The 17,557-nt window shown below is 41.0% G+C and overlaps 1 protein-coding gene across 4 annotated transcripts in view; it reads right to left on the reverse strand.

Moving 5' to 3' along the window:
* Positions 1-1,469: 1,469 nt before the first annotated feature.
* LNX2 (ligand of numb-protein X 2) overlaps positions 1,470-17,557 on the reverse strand; it is a 61,152-nt gene continuing 45,064 nt past the window's right edge. For all 4 annotated transcript variants that reach the window (XM_065050747.1, XM_065050773.1, XM_065050758.1 and 1 more), the window contains exons 5-10: positions 15,317-15,688; positions 13,140-13,286; positions 10,786-10,963; positions 8,980-9,211; positions 7,065-7,223; positions 1,470-3,862 (exon numbers count right to left, since the gene is read on the reverse strand). In XM_065050747.1, coding sequence (XP_064906819.1) covers positions 3,727-3,862; positions 7,065-7,223; positions 8,980-9,211; positions 10,786-10,963; positions 13,140-13,286; positions 15,317-15,688 — 1,224 coding nt within the window. In that variant the 3' untranslated portion in view covers positions 1,470-3,726. The remainder of the gene's footprint in view (positions 3,863-7,064; positions 7,224-8,979; positions 9,212-10,785; positions 10,964-13,139; positions 13,287-15,316; positions 15,689-17,557) is intronic.

Below are 17,557 nucleotides of genomic sequence, written 5' to 3' on the forward strand. Positions count from 1 at the left end.
CATATAACATTATTTTGATTGTCCCAGAATAAAGTCTAGAGCCTTCTCCATTCTCTGGGTAACAAGTAATCTAAGAATTGTTTGTCGCTAGCTGGATACATTTATGTCAGGTGTGATGAGGCCACTGCAAATCACTTCCTGTCTCTCCTTTTTCTATGTGTTGGGGGAGATCCACTTTTTAGGTGAGTAAGCTTGCCTAGAAGTTGCCTGAGACAACTGGGATAAGGATGTTCACTCATCTTTCTTGGTGTTATAACATCTTTTTGGGCTGTGTGGAATCAGACACCTGTGGCCTTAACTTGACATTTGCCATCAGTGCTGCCCTGCCTGGCATGATAATTCTTTTAACTCATCAAGATCTCCTACCTTAGTTCATTAAAAAGGTTATGATCTATTAAAACTGGCTCAGAAGTAAATGGTCAAGTTTCTTAACTAAAAGGAACTTGTCTTGCTTCTGATAGTATCTGGGTCACACTGTGTCTCAGAACAAAGCTTAGATTTTCATGATACCTACCCCAGATCTATGAGGGAATTTGTAAATAAATGAATTATTAATTCTTCTGGGATGTTGAATTTTTCCCTCCATTGTTCCCGACTGTAAAATGGAAGTTTAGAGAGGCAAATGAAATATATTCAGGTTTCACTTCACTGGCATGCTGTGAAGCAGCATGTTTCACATTCTTTGCCAGAGATCCCTAGGGTTGTTGGGGAAGGTTTTCCTCCCAGGAACACAGCACACAGATGACTACATCCACCACCTCACACAGCAGCTCTGTGCACCTTCAGCTGCAACAGTGAATTCATTAATCTGTCTGTAAATCAAAACTCTGCTTGTCTGGCTCTTACCTTACAAAAAGTACAAAAGCCAATAACCTTCTGGCAGATGCGGCTGTTTTCTTCTGCGTTTTTGTACATAGCCATGGTTTTGTTTTAAAGAAACATCTCTTCGTAACCTATTAAGCACTGCAAAGAATAAGAATCCAGGTTCTGGGCAACTTTACTGCAAATCTTGAAGAAATTGCTTTTAGACTCATTCCAGCTTTGCAGATATCTAAAGATACTCGCCTGCAGGAGATGGAGATGGGAACTGATTACCAGAAGGCTCAAGTTTCAGCTGTAAAACTGGTCTTTCCAGCAAGACTATATCCTTGCATCAAATCTATGCTGTGAAAATATCCTCCAGCTGATCGGTACCAGCTGGCGTTGAGGGAAAAGAGGAAACGCTGTTGCAGCAAAGCACCACGAGGCACAGCTCTTACCTCTGCTTCAGAAACACTTCCCAGTGCTGGAATTGCGGGTTAAACAGCTGGTACGTTTCCCTGGCAAGATGAGCACACCCTCAGAGTCTTTTGGTACATTCACTAACTGCATTTTATAATAAATCATAGAAGAAAAACGATATATTTAAACTGAGTCTGCATTGAGCTACCCATATCTTTTGCAAAGACTGAGACAATACTTTTGAGTTATTGCAATGAGTAGAATGAACTTTTATTTTCATTCATCCTTCATTAATACCATACAATTAGATAGCAATATCTGGGAAAAAAAAAGTCTTGAAATAATTTAAAACAGAAGGCACAGGAAACCAAACCCAACTATGCAGCTACAAGAGAAACGGGAAAAATGATTCAGGATGGGAATTAATTCAGAAACGTTTGTTCACTAGACATTCTGATCAAAAGCTACAGCACAGAGAAACAAAACTGCACAGTTGAAGCTAACCCATGCTTTTGTTACATATACATAAAAAAGAAAAAAAAAAACATAAAAATCTGACTTCTGCAGGATTTTGAATGAAAAGTGTAATTTTCAAAATAAAAACCATTAACTCTAGTACATATGTCAAAATCTTCCCTAAAGACTACACTAAGATGTACTTAAAAAAAAAAAAAGATCTATGTTAAGAGCACAGCGTACAGTTAAACAGCATCTGGGGATGGGAGGAAACTTGTTCTCAAATCACTCAGACTATCAAATAAGTTTGGTGTTTGCTTCAGAAACCAAGATTCTCAGTACAGTATGTACTGTAGAGGACATTCTTTTGTATTTTAATATTATGAAATTAAACCAATAGTATACATTACAGCAAAGAATAAAACCACGTCATTAATATGAGAATTTTAATTTTTTGCAAAAGAGTAACTTTATTTGTTTTGAAAACAAAGCTACTGGAATTAATGACATGCGATAATATGCCCCGATATTATACCAGCTAAGTTTGAAAACGAAGTTCATGCTTCACAATTCAAATATACTGTGATTCTCAAATACATTCTCTGGTAATTAGTAATACAATATAGAGGTCATTCATAAAATCAGTTCAGGTTGGGAACCTGGTTATAAATGAAGCTCATTTCCAAACACACAGAACACTGACAGCACACAGGGTTTGCTCCAGGTCAGCACATTTCTTTCTGGGCTCCACCCCTCTTTCCTTAATCAAATGGGTGCTTAGCCTGCAAATATTATGGAAAGGCAAAAGTCTAGAAGTTACAGGTTGGTTTGTAAAAATACTAAATACAATCCAAGATAAATAGCGTTACTCTTACTGACAACTTAATAGCAGGTGCTCCCTAAAGGAAACAAAAAATCCTGAAATACAAGAGAGAGCGTTTCAGCATTTGATATCAGGGCATTTGCACATTTGTCATGAGGTGACAGAATAAGAGTTGAACTTTGCAGCTTGCTTTGCAGTTGGACTCAAATTCAATGAGCCTCTCTTCGAGCCTGCCCACCTGTAAACCATAACGTATGGTTTCTTAATAGCTTGCTTTTTTTCCTGGAAATCATTCCCTCATTTAGAAAGTACAAGTCAAAGTGTTGTTTCCACATGTGAATAAAGACAGCTGACAACTACAATAGAAACGGTAAAAATGATCTTCATAAAAATGTTCATCAAAATTCTCTGACATAGCAAAACATTCATTTGTAAAGTCAAGTCTAATACTGCAAGCCATTCACTCAAGGTGACCTCAGCACATGTATCCTTGCCAGCGTTGCACCAGTAATTACTTCCATATTTCTTGTCATATAGGATAAAAACTCTGAAATATATTAAAGTTTCCTAACAAAGAGTCCAATTATTGCACTTTATAAAAATTCCAGTAATTTCAGGCTTTTCTCCTACTTTTCTATGAACACTGACACCTTGCAAGAAAAATCTGGGGGACCAAGTAATTTCTGAGGAGTAACACGGATTTCTCGGATCAGTCTGAAATAGTGAATCAATAATGGAAAGGTTTACAAAATGAAGAGACGTACCTTTGGAAATGGATTTTGATTCATAGCAGCAGATAGATGTGTCATGGTGGTACTGACACATGTTCTCTGAGCAGGGAAGAATGGGCCCATGGCTATTAGGTTTATATATCACATATAACTTGAGGACTGTGCAGAGAAACCCAAAGAACCAGTAAGTTCTTCTGCCGAGTCAACAAGCCTTGCGGGGAAAGCTCAGTGACAGCTGTATCAGAGTGCGAGCTTCTCTGTGAGCCCGTGTATATTTGAAATTGCATCAGCAGTGCATGTAGCAAACAGAAATGGCTATTTCAGGATGGAAAGATACATAGAGTGAGTCTGAGAGGCCCGTAAAAAAGAAAATACAGCAGTTTTGGCCCTGCTTATAACCAGCTGTATCAATAGGGGAAAAAAAAAAAGACAAAGGAGATCCTTGTGCCAGCTATCTAGAAAAAGAAGCTGCTCGAACAAAAGTGATTCACAAATCTATATGAGGCTTCCAGGCCAGCAAATCACTGTTAAAGTCACTTTGTTCCTCTGCTCCTTCAGCATGGGAACGAGTGCAGAATGGCTCATTCCAACTGTGGATAGTCCATTTACAGCAACAATCATATCACCACACCTGAAAACACAAGAAGAAAAAGGAAAAATAATGATGACTGCCGCTCTGCAGTGACAAGCACATACCAACAAACAGCACTTCACCTCTGGGGTGACAGATTTCTATCACGCTGGAAGTGTAACTAAAAAACCCCAAAGGGTTCAATTTAAAGCCTTTTTTAATACTGAAACTCATCTAGGAAATTATAAAATCATTGGATTTCAATTCTAATACAAAAACAGTTCTGCAGCATTAGGAATTGACCTGTAGGGAAATGTGAAGAGAGAGGTGGCAAGATCTAATGGAGTCAAGAGATCACAAGACAGCATGTGCACAACAGAAGCATTTTTGTTTGTTTGTGTGGATTATAACACATTTACACCAAACACGCCTTCACTGTAGGAGGTGAAAGTAAAGATACTTATGGTTACCAACTGCATTCCAAGAGAACCCTCTTTTCAATGGCTTACGTTTTTGTAAAATGTAACCACTTGGCTTGAAATCTCCCTCAGCAGATGGTTCAACTGAGAAGCTGTAGCATCTCATGTGTTTTGAAGCAGATACTGAAAATTTGGGAGGGTACTGTTTTATGGCCTTGAGAAAATTGACCTCAAAGGGTTAAGTTTCAATTTTTACAAGCTCAAGATAAACTTCAAAAAAGCACCTAAGTTGTTCCTATGTTGAGCATGCTCCATCTCCAAGCAACTCCTCTCTGTGACTTGAGTGTGCATTTGGCATCCCCCAGAGCAGTGGCACATGAGTCTGGAGATCACACAGGACTTCTCCTGAATCTGGTCCTCCCAAAAGTGATGGCAAAAGGATGGCAAAAGTGATGGCAAAAGGATGCTCTCCTGAGCTCTCCTGGTGCCCTCCACTAGGGCAGGGCAGAGGAAGAAGAGGAAGTGAGACCAACAACAGTCAAATGTTCATTCTGAAGTCCTTCTCTGCCCGAACCAAGGTGCCCCAGCACCCAAACCACAATGCTATGGTTCACTGATGGGGGTGTCACTCACCCAGCCTTGCTGCAGAAGTCATTTCACCTTCTATAAAATCACACCAGACAGATCATGTAAGGCAGAAAACTGTCTTAGTTACTGTATTGTGAGGTTATTTACTCATTTCCCCTCTAGCCTAACAAAATACTTAGATAACTCAAACAAAACAGCACAGCTTCAAAAAGACCTGCCCCACGATAACTCATGGTGTAGGTTCTAAGGAGCTCTCCCTTGTTGATGCCTCATTTCTGTATTCACAGTGAGACACTACATCACAATATCACACCAGGGCATCTTTTCCATTCCTTACCAGTGGGTAAGTGTGACCACAACCACTCTTCCCCCCTTCTTAGGAACGATGCTTGAATTTCCATTCGTGTGAAGACTTATTAAGAAACCAATATGAAATAATTTACTTCGGCTTGAACTGAAATCTTTCACTTGATCCAAACTGCTTCATAGTTGGCCAAAAAAAGAGTAATTTTGTGTTCAGCCAAGCTATTTTTTCATTTATTTATTTAGTCACTGAACTGAAAAATCAATTACTGTCAAGGCTCTAGGCATAAGTACATTTTTTCTTAAGTTATTCTGTAAGCAAATCAACATGTAACAATCATTCCATAAAACTTCAAGTTGCATATTTTTTATTGCCATCTTCACAAAAAAAACCACAACAGTTTATGAACAAGAGAACCTTTAATAGGAATTTTAAATCCTAGTTCTGAACTAATCCTACATAAGGCTAAGATGCATATATGGATACTAGACCTGGGAGCTGCATCCAAACATAATGTGTAAGTAAAATCATATAATCTTCAAGGCCAGAAGGAACCTCAGGAGGTCTTCTGCTCAAAGCAAGGTCAGCTGTGAGATCTGACCAGGTCTCTCAGGGCTTTATCCAGTTGGGTCTCAGAAACCTCTAAAGGCAAAAGCCACACACCTTGTGCCACAGACTGACTGTCCTCACGGGGAAAGAGTTTCTCCTTATAACCAGTCTCCACCTCTTCTGTTCAACCTGTGCCCATTGTCTCTTCTCCTCTCACCCTGCACCACTGTGAAAAGCCTGGGCTCTGTGTCCTTGATAATCTCCTTGTAGGTACTGACAGTGGTTGTTAGGTGCCCCTGATGCCCTCTCCTCATGGCCAAGTGCTCCAGCACCCACCGTCTTAGGGGCCTTTGCTGAGCTTGTGTCATTTATCAGTGTCTTTCCTGCCAGCTAATGGACTCTTAAGGCACTGGCACAGGGACTCGGTTCCTTAACAATATTTTCAGAGACCTTTTTCATCTGCTTTCTTGCCTTTCCATTAAAGTAGCAGTGCCCATCTTCAGCACCAGTTTCCAGTAGTGGCTTCAGAAGGCTATATAGACTCATAGAATCATTTTGGTTGGAAAAGACCTTTAAGATCATCAAGCCAGCCTAACCTGTCAAGTCCACCACTAAACTATGTCCCTAAGAACCTAATCTATATGTCTTTTAAACCCCTCCAGAGATGGTGACTCATCCACTTCCCTGGGCAGCCTGTTCCAATGCCTAACAACTCTTTCCATTAAGAATTTTTTCCTAATATCCAACCTAAACGTCCCCTGGAGCAACTTGGGGCTATTTCCTCTTGTCCTATCACTTGCTACTTGGGAGAAGAGACCAACACCCTTCATGCTACAACCTCCTTTCAGGCAGTTTTAGGCAGTGATAAGGTCTCCCCTGAGCTTCATTTTCTCCAGGCTAAACAGCCCCAGTTGTCTCAGCAAATTCTCGTAGAACTTGTGCTCCAGACCCTTCACCAGCTTTGTTGCCCTTCTCTGAAGGAGAAAGGATGAAAGGATAAAGCAGTTTTCCCTGCTTTACAGAAGTAAGTTCGCATTTTTCAGCTGTTCTCTATGATGACAATAATGTTACCAACTAGCCAGTTCTGCACCTACACATTTTGAAATGTCTCTTGGCCTAAAGAAGAGTTCAACAGGGAGATGGAGACAGCAGGTGACACCAGCACCACAGCTAGGGAGGACAGGAGATGGCAGAGGAGCCAGCACCTGATAGATGCCCCTTCCCCAGCAGAAACACCCTGTACTTCCTTGCACCACTCATCAGGAAGGCAAAGCATGACTGGGCTGCAAGACCCTCCTCAACACAAGATGCTACAGTGTATTTCATTAAGCCATTAGTTGCACCAGTGCATAGCTACTTAAAAGTGTTGATGATAATTATTACTACTGTTATTGTAGCTTACTTTAATCTTCCATCAAAGTATGCAGGAGTTCCAAGAACGATCGTTTTAATGAAGAAAGGCTGGTTCGTGTGGTTCTCCTCGTAGCCACCAACAATGCTGAAACCCCAGCTCCCTAAATTGCTTCGCCGCAGGACTACGTCATGGCAGCTGTGTAGGCAGCTGTGGAATGGAAGCACAGGATAGCAAGAGAAAAGCCATGTATACCACATATAGATATTTTTATAGTAGGTACAACACCTGCTGTATCATCATTACCACTGTGCTAAGCGTGGAAGATGAGGGGAGGGATGGTGATTAGAATTCTGTTCCCAGAATAATTTTGCAATATTCAAACAGATTACTCAAAAATCCCACAATCTTGAGACAGAAAAGTGTTATGAAAGAAATAATGCAGTACTAGAATAATAACTTAAACACAGTTAACTCTGTAAACTGACAGCAATAGGATGGCATTTTAGGGATTTCACAGGTAGCAAGAATGTGAGTAGAAAATGGATATCCAATGTGTTTAGTATGCAAGTCAAAATTCTAGTGAGTCTCTCATAGCCCCAGGCAGTTTAGGCTTTTTCCACTTTAAGTAAAGAGCTAAAAATCCATGCATCATCTTCTCTACCTCTGAAGTCATGAATCACAAGTAATGAAAATATAAACTATTAACCAATTTATATACAGAATTTAAATAATCCAGATCAAGCTTCACAAACTGTATTGGTATATGTTACCTCCCCTAGAGAAAATTATTTTTTGCCAATGAAGTTAGCACTGACTGCAATTAAAATAAAACAACACTGAAATTAACTTTTGGGTAAAAAGGATGTCAATTTCTTTCTTGATGTACAACACACCTTTAAAGAACACCACCACAATGCATTGCGTAACTTCAAGAGCCACGCATGGGTATCTGTAGCATATAAGCAATAAATGACTGTGGAAAAGAAGTACATTTACCAAAACTGAGAGCTGTTTATTGAAATTGCATAACTTATTAATTCTTGAATGGAAGAGAAATTAATTGATTGTAAAACTCAGAAAAAGGTGTGAAATCTTTGGAACACATGGTCCTGTTATCTTCATCTGCATTCTGCTACCAATACACCTGGTTCTTGTGGTTTGATGCTTAAACTACAGACCTGAGCCCAGTAACTTTATCAGAGGGAGAGGAATTAACCTGCGCACCCTGACTGAAGTGAACAACACTTCTGCTGTAGTGGCTAGCTGCTCTTCTGGCTAGCAAGCAACACCAGAATGAGATTATATAGCTGTAGCCACAAGAGAGTGAAAAACAGCAGAGTAAAAATGAAACACAGTGATGTCCAGCAGCCTGCAGATCAGTCAAGGGGAGCTCACTCACTGCAAATCTTGGGAGAGTTTTTGTGTTTGGCAGAGATGGTAGTGGGTTCCTGGAAAAAAGTAATATATGAGGATTTAACTACAGGCTTGTGTATGTGTGAGAGATCTGAGTCAGGAGTCTGTAAGAATGGCAAGTCTGACCCAATATTCTAAAGTTATATATTTGGCCTTGTAAATTTATGTAGCAGCTTAGCAAAAAGTCAACTGGGTAAATAATTCATGTTTTTATTAATAATCTCTCTGGTTTTAGGTATTCTACTGGAAGCTATGATATGGTTAAGCAACAGAAAAGATGTCTTGTGTTCAATGAGAAGAATCCACATGGGTAGTTACTATGGTTTGTGAAGGCATAAACCAAGTTTATTTATCTTCCAGTTTCCTATTGAAACATTGCTCCTGTTCACAGGCCTCTTCCTTAGCACACTGCCAACCAAATACAGTTGATATGGTCAGCCAGGCAGAAAGAAGGGCAGATGAGCTGCAACTAATAAGGTCTCTGCTTTTGTCTCTCTCTCAGACTTAGCTTAAAACAGGTAACTATTTACTTTATCGATTAATTACGTACCTTGGAAGTCCCAGCCACATGACCCATGATGGTGACCAGCTGGCATCATATTCATTTTCACTGATGGTACTCAATTGCTCTTCATTAGCCTGGGGCTGTTCTTCTACAATCTGGACTTCCAGGGCTTTCAGGGCGACTACCGAAGAGGCAGCACTGGCTTTCAGCATGGCCACCGCCTCGCTGTGACTCAGGTTGGTCAAATCGATGCCGTTGATGTTCAGCAGCACATCACCTGTCCAAAGGCACAAGTGGGAAGTCTGTCAGTCATTCTTACCCACAGCACCTCCTGTGCCAGGGTTTCATCTAATCCTGTATTTTTTTTGGAGTTCAGATGTTCTGAACTAACAGCCTGGGTACTGAATAGCTCTAAAGCCTCATACTGCCAGTTTGAAACATCAATGTATTCAACTATTAAGCTGGATCAGTATCGCTTGTTTTCATGTAACATATCGGATATTGGGGCTTTCATGGTATATCACCTTGAAAATTTGAGATAAAAATTACCTAAGCTACTGCAGATGCCACAAGATAGTAATTTCCAGTGGTGGATCTTAGGTCCATCCTAACTTTAAAAGGGAAGGAAGAATGACAGAAGGAAAAATACAAGCATACAAAGTAACCAAAGATAATCTGGAAAGAGTCAAAGCCAGTAAAAATTTGCAACAATTTGTATTTTAGTTCACAATATTTTTTAAAAGCCTCAGGATGAAAACAAGAATGTTATTTACTGTCCAAGCAGTGACCATTTCCTCTTTCACACAATGTCTCAATAGCGACGAAAGACAGAAAAACCAAATCATAAATATGAACACCTGGGTCCCATTTGGAATGAGACATATTTTTCAAAAGCTTTTTCCTCCCAGAGAAAGCTGAAGTTAAGGTGCAGTTTAACTTGAAATCACTTCAGTTACTGTTGTGGCTACTTTAATATTAAACAATGAAAGAGAAATTGTGATTCTCCCATCAAGCGTGTTTTTCATAGTAGTACAGAAAACGAAAGCACATTCGTTGGTATGTGGACGCAAATCTCCCTCTCTCAGAAGCACATGAGGATGCTCCCACACTGTTCTTTTAAAATTTGCAATCCATGAAGGTTTTTTTCCTAAGTTTCTTTCCTAAAATAATCTGTAATTCTGTGAACTCTGAATTGCAGAGATCCCACAGGCAGTCTTTGTTTCACATACGGCACAACGGTTCTAATGATCAAATGCTGCCTTTACCTACACTGAGTTCAACCTCCACCTCCCGGTTCCCATCTGCAAAGCTGAGGAACACGGATGGGTGCTGTAGCACCCCTGAAAACTGGCAAACTCAAGCTGTCCCACGGGATAAGAAAGCATTCGGCAGCCAGGGTCAACACTGACGTAGCTCTGGGGGTACACTTGGCACGGGTGAGCTGTGGTGGGCCATCAGAGCATCTCTGCTGTTCAAATATTACATCAAGAAGCAGAGATTCCTCAGACAGAGGTGGGACCCAGCCCACCACTTTAAACACAAAAACAGGATGAGTGCACTACAGTACAAAGCACCACACCAGGCCCTCAGCTCAGGGGATTACTGTCAGCTTTAAAGAATTTAACCAGACATTTCCTGATCTTATCTGCTTCCCCTGATATCATTCTCTAAACATCCCTTTCCTAGAAAAGGTGGAAGTGCAATATTAAATACTGTATTGAAACATGAAGAAAAACATCCATCGGCGCCTCCCTACATCTGTGAAAAGACTTTTTGACACCACCCGACCCCATAGAACATGCTCATCAAACAGCAGAGGCCAGCCACGCCACCAGGAAAGCCAAGCCCCACCTCGTTTAATCCTGCCGTCTCTTGCCAAACACCCGTGAGGCTGTACGCTTGTCACAAAGATGGGCAGTTCGCCACTTTTGCTGCCTCTGCCTCCTGCCACTGTCATTCCTAGAGATTCATGTGGCTCTTTTTTCACTGTGATGTGCTTTTCTTGGCATGTAACACACTGGGAGAGATCCTGTTTTACAAGGATAAACAACATTGTTAAAATTTAAAAAAACAAAACCAGAACAAAACACAACTAAATACACCCCAAAGCTGTACTTTGGCACTTTAACAGAATGGTTTAAAAGGACTAAGTAGAGTAAATTGGCTTCAGCTAGATTTCCTCCAGGTCAGGAAAAAGAAAAAATAAAAGCCACTCATGTAGATCCTTAAATATAGACAGAAAATTTATTAAGGCCCGTCTTGAAAATCTCACTCCAGTTTTTCTTAGCATCCTACAATGGAATAGGCTACATTTTAGGACTGCACTACAAAACCATTTGGTCAAAAGAGTGGGCACAAACCAGAAACAAGTCTTTTGATGTCTTGGTGAACAACAGCATTGCCTCATTTGTCAGTAGAATATGACCCAGAACGACAAAGAAGCTCCTAAGAAACGAAAACACGTGTGTTTCCATGATGACAAAGAGAGACCATTCAAAGCCCTTATACATCATGTTTTCTTTTGCAGCTGGTATGGAGAGTCTCCCAGAGCACGAAGTAACTAAGGCCAATCGATGCTACAGGCTGGTAATGGGTGCCTTGTGCAGACTCTAATGATTACAACAAAGACCCAAACTTGAAGCAAGAAGAGATCCTGCATTTCATTTTCTAACACCTGATAAATAAAGTTTAGGTCACATTCAGTTCTGCCCCATCAAAAGCATCTAAACCTGAATCAAAGCATATTTTATGTGCTGAAGCCCTTCCTCTTCAGGATATTTAGTGACACATTCAAACCATAGCACATAAACCTGTAGTAGCATCTTAAATCAACAGAATAATTGCAAGGAATGTAAAACAACAGAAGAAATAACCTCGGAGATTCTTCCAGCTACAAATACTTACTTATTCCCCTGCCTTCTCCTGGAAAATGGCAACACTGCTTTCTTTGACTTCCAGTGCCACATTCTCCTTCTGACTGACTCTGCTACTCTCAGGTAGGTGTTAATCTCACATGTCGCTATACATATACATACCATAGTTTATGAAGACAGCCTCTTCTTAAGTCTTCAGAACTAAGTGGCTGCTGCCATGCAATTATATAAACAGTTTTTAAACCACAAGACTTCTAAGCCAACTATAGATTAAAGAGAGGCAGGCCAAGATAAATGGTATGAAACACGGGAAATGTCTGTTTGTGGTGAGAGGGGACATCCCATTTTGAAAGAGCCCAGGGACGGGACTGATACATGAGGGAGATCAGCTCGGCCAACAGTTCAACTTTCGAAACTGCCATATGAACACAATCCAGCTCAGATACAGGTGGGCTGTAACTGCTGTGCTGATATGGCCTAACATTGTGACAAGTATCAGTGGCTCTAATCAGGAGCCTCATCTTTGTCCCTTGGGAGAAAAAAAGAAGCTTCCTGGAGCCTCACTTGTTCTTTTCTGAAATTACCCAAGCTTTTAAAAGAAAATATTTTCAACATATGTAAAACTTGCCAACAGAAGTATATTAAACAGACACGCCAACAGTGCAGACAGGAGGAAAGATGGCTTGGTTGACATGGTCAGAATGACAATTATTTCACAAAATCAACTTCTCAACACTGACAAGTGATATTTTTCTAACTACAAGAACATTCAAGCACAGGCTTTATTTCTACAGGTCTTCCAGATAATCTGCCACTAGCTTCATGAAAGTCTCTTCATTCTGCCTTTCCCTCTCTGCTTGACCCTGCAGAATTCAGCAATCTTGAAGCCAGCACGGCTGGCTCATTGAGGAGATGACACATCCCTCCAACATGCTCTTTATATGCTGGATGATGTGCACCACACCTCTTGTCCTTGCTGGTTGCAGCCAGCACAGCAGCAACAAAAAAATAACACTATTGAATGACAGCTCTCCCATGCAGCAGTAACATGAGCCACTGTGCTAGACAAGGTCTAACAACTACAGCTCAGAAAATCCGCTTCTTTCACTGCAGTCCCCAAATCAAAAAAATATACTGAAAAGCTGTTGCGTGTCTTTTGTTTTCACTCCAGACATGATGCAGGATTTGAGTACTCAGAAGTCAATTTAAAATTTAAAAAAGAGTAAGTAGAAAAGAATATATAATGCCTTCTTCAAATCTTGTCTTGCTACACACTCAGAGCATAACAAGACTACAACTGTGTTTATAACTCTTAGAAAGAGAAAGACCAACCTTATGTGAGTTGGGTCTGCTGTGAAACAGCTGTTGGGACTGGTGTTGGTGTGGGTTGCTGTTGTGAGTCGCGGTGTCTCGGATAATACTGACGGTCTGTGACTTCAGGGGCCTAGAGATGACCAAATTCACCCTCTCCCCACTAGCCTGTCGAATACATAAAACAAAGTACTGAAGTTGGTAGGATATTGATTATTATCAGAAAGGGAGGAAAACATATGGTGAAATATGAAACAAAACAACGGCAGAACTTTTTTCCACACCTCAGAGGTGCCACAAACTGCTTAGACTGCACAGTCTCTTACTGGCTTCTTGCTGCAATTCCCCCCAGAACAGAAGTGATACTAACACTCCTGTTTTTCCCCTGGTGTTACATCTGTAGTAGCTGGAAATCCTTTGCAAAAGGATGCTTCTCACATTAAAAAAATGTATTAGAAAGCTTCAAACATAAAAAAAAAAAAAAAAAATCAGGCAATTCCATTTGTAGCCTGTGTGAACTGCAACGCATGGCAATAAAAGAAAGAAATGCCCACATGAAGGCTCCAGGGCCTGCAGATTTTGGTCAAAAGCTCTGAACAACTCTGCTGTTTCCAAACAAGAGTTCCAAGAAAGATGTTACATGTGAGCAGACCATCAAATTCTGGAGTATGGGGAGTATCAGGAAACTCAGATACCAGATGTTAAATGAAACAGCAATTCTTTCTATTGCTGCAAATATACACCTCAATAGATAAAAGTTACCCAGTGTATAATTCTGACCACTGCATCCAAAAACTGGGAAACTGAACTCACATTTCCCAAGATCACTGTTATTTTCCTTTCACTGCAACTGAAGCTGTTAAAATGATACCTGAAATGAATATTTACTACTCATTTGTTTTGCAGCTCTCTATATGGTGGTGCTGGGTTAAGTAAAGATGGCTGCACTAGACTGCAAGAACATACTACAGGTCTATTCCAGTTTTCCTAAAACGAGAGCAATTACAAACATCCTGTCAGCAGGACGCAGCGATGTGCTGCAGCTGTTTCCTTACAGACTAGGAGAAAGGCACGGAGTAAAGGTTTTCCTGTGGGAACAGGGAACGGTCACATGTCAGACTGCATCAAGCTTTGGGTAACATTTGTGCCTAGAACAGAGCCAGACATTGGGAATAGCCATTTCTTAAACACTCAGAAAATGAGTTTTAGTGTATGGGATTCCTGGAAGATCTATTTTTTTCTTCCCAGCTGCTACCTGCTGCCTCTACGAAGTCTGACAAATCACTTTCCTGTTTTAACCCCAATTCCACGCACAGGCAAATCAATACAAAACAAAGCCTGCTTTTATAGAGCTTACTGAGAGATTAAAACTACAGTACATACATAAATATAATAATAATCCTCATTTATTTTTCTGCTTAGCAATAGGCTACATGGTACTCTCCTTGCTCATATGAGCAGTCTTCTAACGTTCAGTCTTCATGCCAGGGAAGACTTTTTACTTCTGTGGAGGTGAAGTTCATCTGTTAGGTGCCAAACTGTAGTCATTACAACTTGAAAGAATAAATCTTGCTGGCAATTGCTAACCTAAAGATATGTGAATCCTTTCAGTTTTAGGTCAGTCTGCTCATTTGAGAAAGGATGACTTGGAAAACACATCATCACAAACTACAAAGAATACTGTCCTTGCAGTGCAGACTTTTTGGAACCTCACAATTAGTTGAGTCTTGCTTTATCTAACAGTCTTGAGATACATGTTAAAGTGTCCTCCAGCTGAATGTTGCTCATTATACACTAAAACAATATGTAACAAATATGCGAATGTATAACCAACTGGCTCTTTAGGGTGTGAATGTAGTGCTAAGATTTAGTATATAATGGCTGTTACTTTTCTTTCTGGTATGCTGGCTTTATTCCAGCATCCAGGCTTGCACAACTCTGTAATAAACAATATCTCATCTCTGTGTGCTACAATTCAGCTCTTTTTTTTTCCACACAGGGTGACAGAACCCTGTTTTGGGGACAACAAAAGCAAGACCCTGTTTTGCACTATTATTTCCAGAACATAAATCACAGCAAATTGCATCACTGTAGGCTTTTAGGTGTTACACAAGCTGTTCTGTCTGGAACAGTCTCTACCTCAGGCTTTGCTCAAGAAATAAAGCCGAGCTAAGGACTCGGGTAGGAATGCAAATTACCTGTATAACCTGAGCAGCAAGCTCAGGTGTCCCGTGCTTCAAGTCATGTCCATTGATTGCGAGTACACGGTCATTGCTGCAGAGCCTGCCATCTTGAGCAGCCAAACCCCCTTCCAAAAGGTCGAGAATAAAAACTCCCGGCTCGTCTGTTCTGCGTACAAGTTTAATGCCAAGCTGTTCGCTGGAGTCGCGTTTGTGCAGTGTCACCTGGAAGCTGTCTTCTCGCAAGGGGCCGGTGGTGTCCGCGTGGGTGTGCGTGCGGCTGCCGAACCGCCGCTCTCTCAGCACAGTGAGGTGCAGCACCGAGCACGGCTGGGAAAGCACAGCTCGAGCGTGGTTGTGAGAAACGTTGCTTATGTCAAAGCTATTGACCTGCAAAACAAACAAAACAAAATGATATTTTCACATGTTTAATTGTTCCTGGTTATGGAAATAAAGTCCTTTTGAAACTCAGTTCAGAGCTCACTGCAAAACTGACCTTGGAGCAACCTACATATCTGACTCTACCAGCCTTCCTCTCTCCTCCTTCCACCCTCTCCTAGAAACACACTTGGGCTGCTCAATCTACAAATCTACTTTGAGGTTGGAAAAGCCTCTTATGATCATCAAGTCCAACCATTAACCTAACACCATCAAGTCTACCTCTCAGTCATGTCCCTCATTGCCACATCTATATGTCTTTTGAATACCTCCAGGGATGGTGACTCAACCACTTCCCTGGGCAGCCTGTTCCACTGCTTGACAACCCTCTTGGTGAGTGAATTTTTCATATCCAATCTAAAAGTCCGCTGGCACAACTTGTGGCCTTTTCCCACAAAGGTGACATCATCTTTCTAATGGTGAACACCCTCTGTCATCATAGTCCAGGATTTTTGTTTTCCTGGTCTCCTAACACTTGTCTTCTTCAGATCTTTACATTGTTTGTTCTCCAGAACAAAAACTTTGCATGTGATTTCAGTGTTAAGCTCAGCTCAGGATCACTTAAAACTATAAAATAATAGCTATAAAAAGAATACATCCAAATCTTTGAAAAAAAGCTTATGTCTATCAACATGTAGTACTTTTATGATGTCAAAAGTTAAAAAAACCCCTGAAATCCAGAATAATGAAATTTGTTCCTTAAGACAGTAGAAAAAGGTGGTTGTACTAGTTCTCAAATCTGAGCATGAACTTAGGAGATTTTCCACTGACTTCACCTAGGTCAGAGTTTCAGACTTATGACCTCTATCGCTCAAAATTCAGTTGTAAATGAAAAACAGATTAAACTTTCCCTCCCTACAGACAAGAACTGTGTTTGTTATGTGGCCCACTGATGCAAAGATCAGTAATCTTCAGTTACTTCTTGCACTATGAAGTCAAGATAAAAATTGACAGTGCAAGGAGATTTGGGAGAAAACAGGGGCACCACAAAAAAACAGCACAAAAGCTGTATTTTCCTTGTTCTGTAAGGAGTTCAAAGCTAGCAACAAAACTTCATCCTTCCCATGTACTATTGTGCCCTGACAGAGGAACCCCTGTCCCACAACTTTAGCAGATAGAGACCAACGCCAAATGGACTATAACGACCTGCCCCACCTAAGCCTTTAAATGCTCCCCATTGCAACCTGAGTAAGTAAAACCATAAACTTGCAGCTTCCCACCATCTAAATATTTATAAATATCTCAAGGGTGGATGTCAAGAGGATGGGACCAGAGTCCTTTCAGTGGTGCCCAACAATAGGATGAGGGGCAAAGGGCACTGACTAAAGCACAGGAGGTTCCATCTGAATATGAGAAACTTCTTAACTTTCAGAGTGCCAGAGCTCTGGAACAGGCTGCCCAGAGAGGTTGTGGAGTCTCCTTCTCTGGAGACATTCAAAACCCACTTGCACACATTCCTGTGCAATCTGCTCTGATGTACCTGCTTTAGCAGGTGGGTTGGACTAGGTTATCTCCAGAGGTCCCTTCCAACCCTAACAATTCCATGAATCTGTAATAGCAATAGTAACACTTTAAAAAAAAAAAAATAGGAAGAGAAATGACCCAGAAGCCTATGTACAACAGCTGCCACATTTACATCACGCATCTGAGTTGAAGGGCTTTGAGAGCTCAATGCCAAGCAATCTGGCTGTGGTGGTTTCAGCATGGCAAAGGGGTGGCTGCATCCACCACACTCCTGCGAGAGCCTCTCGCTCCAGCAGCAAAGCAGGAGGTGGCCCTGGTCCTCTACTGCCCCAAGACAGGCTGTAACCTTGGGAAGAG

Source organism: Columba livia, chromosome 1 (genome assembly GCF_036013475.1).
Source record: "Columba livia isolate bColLiv1 breed racing homer chromosome 1, bColLiv1.pat.W.v2, whole genome shotgun sequence".
NCBI lineage: Eukaryota > Metazoa > Chordata > Aves > Columbiformes > Columbidae > Columba > Columba livia.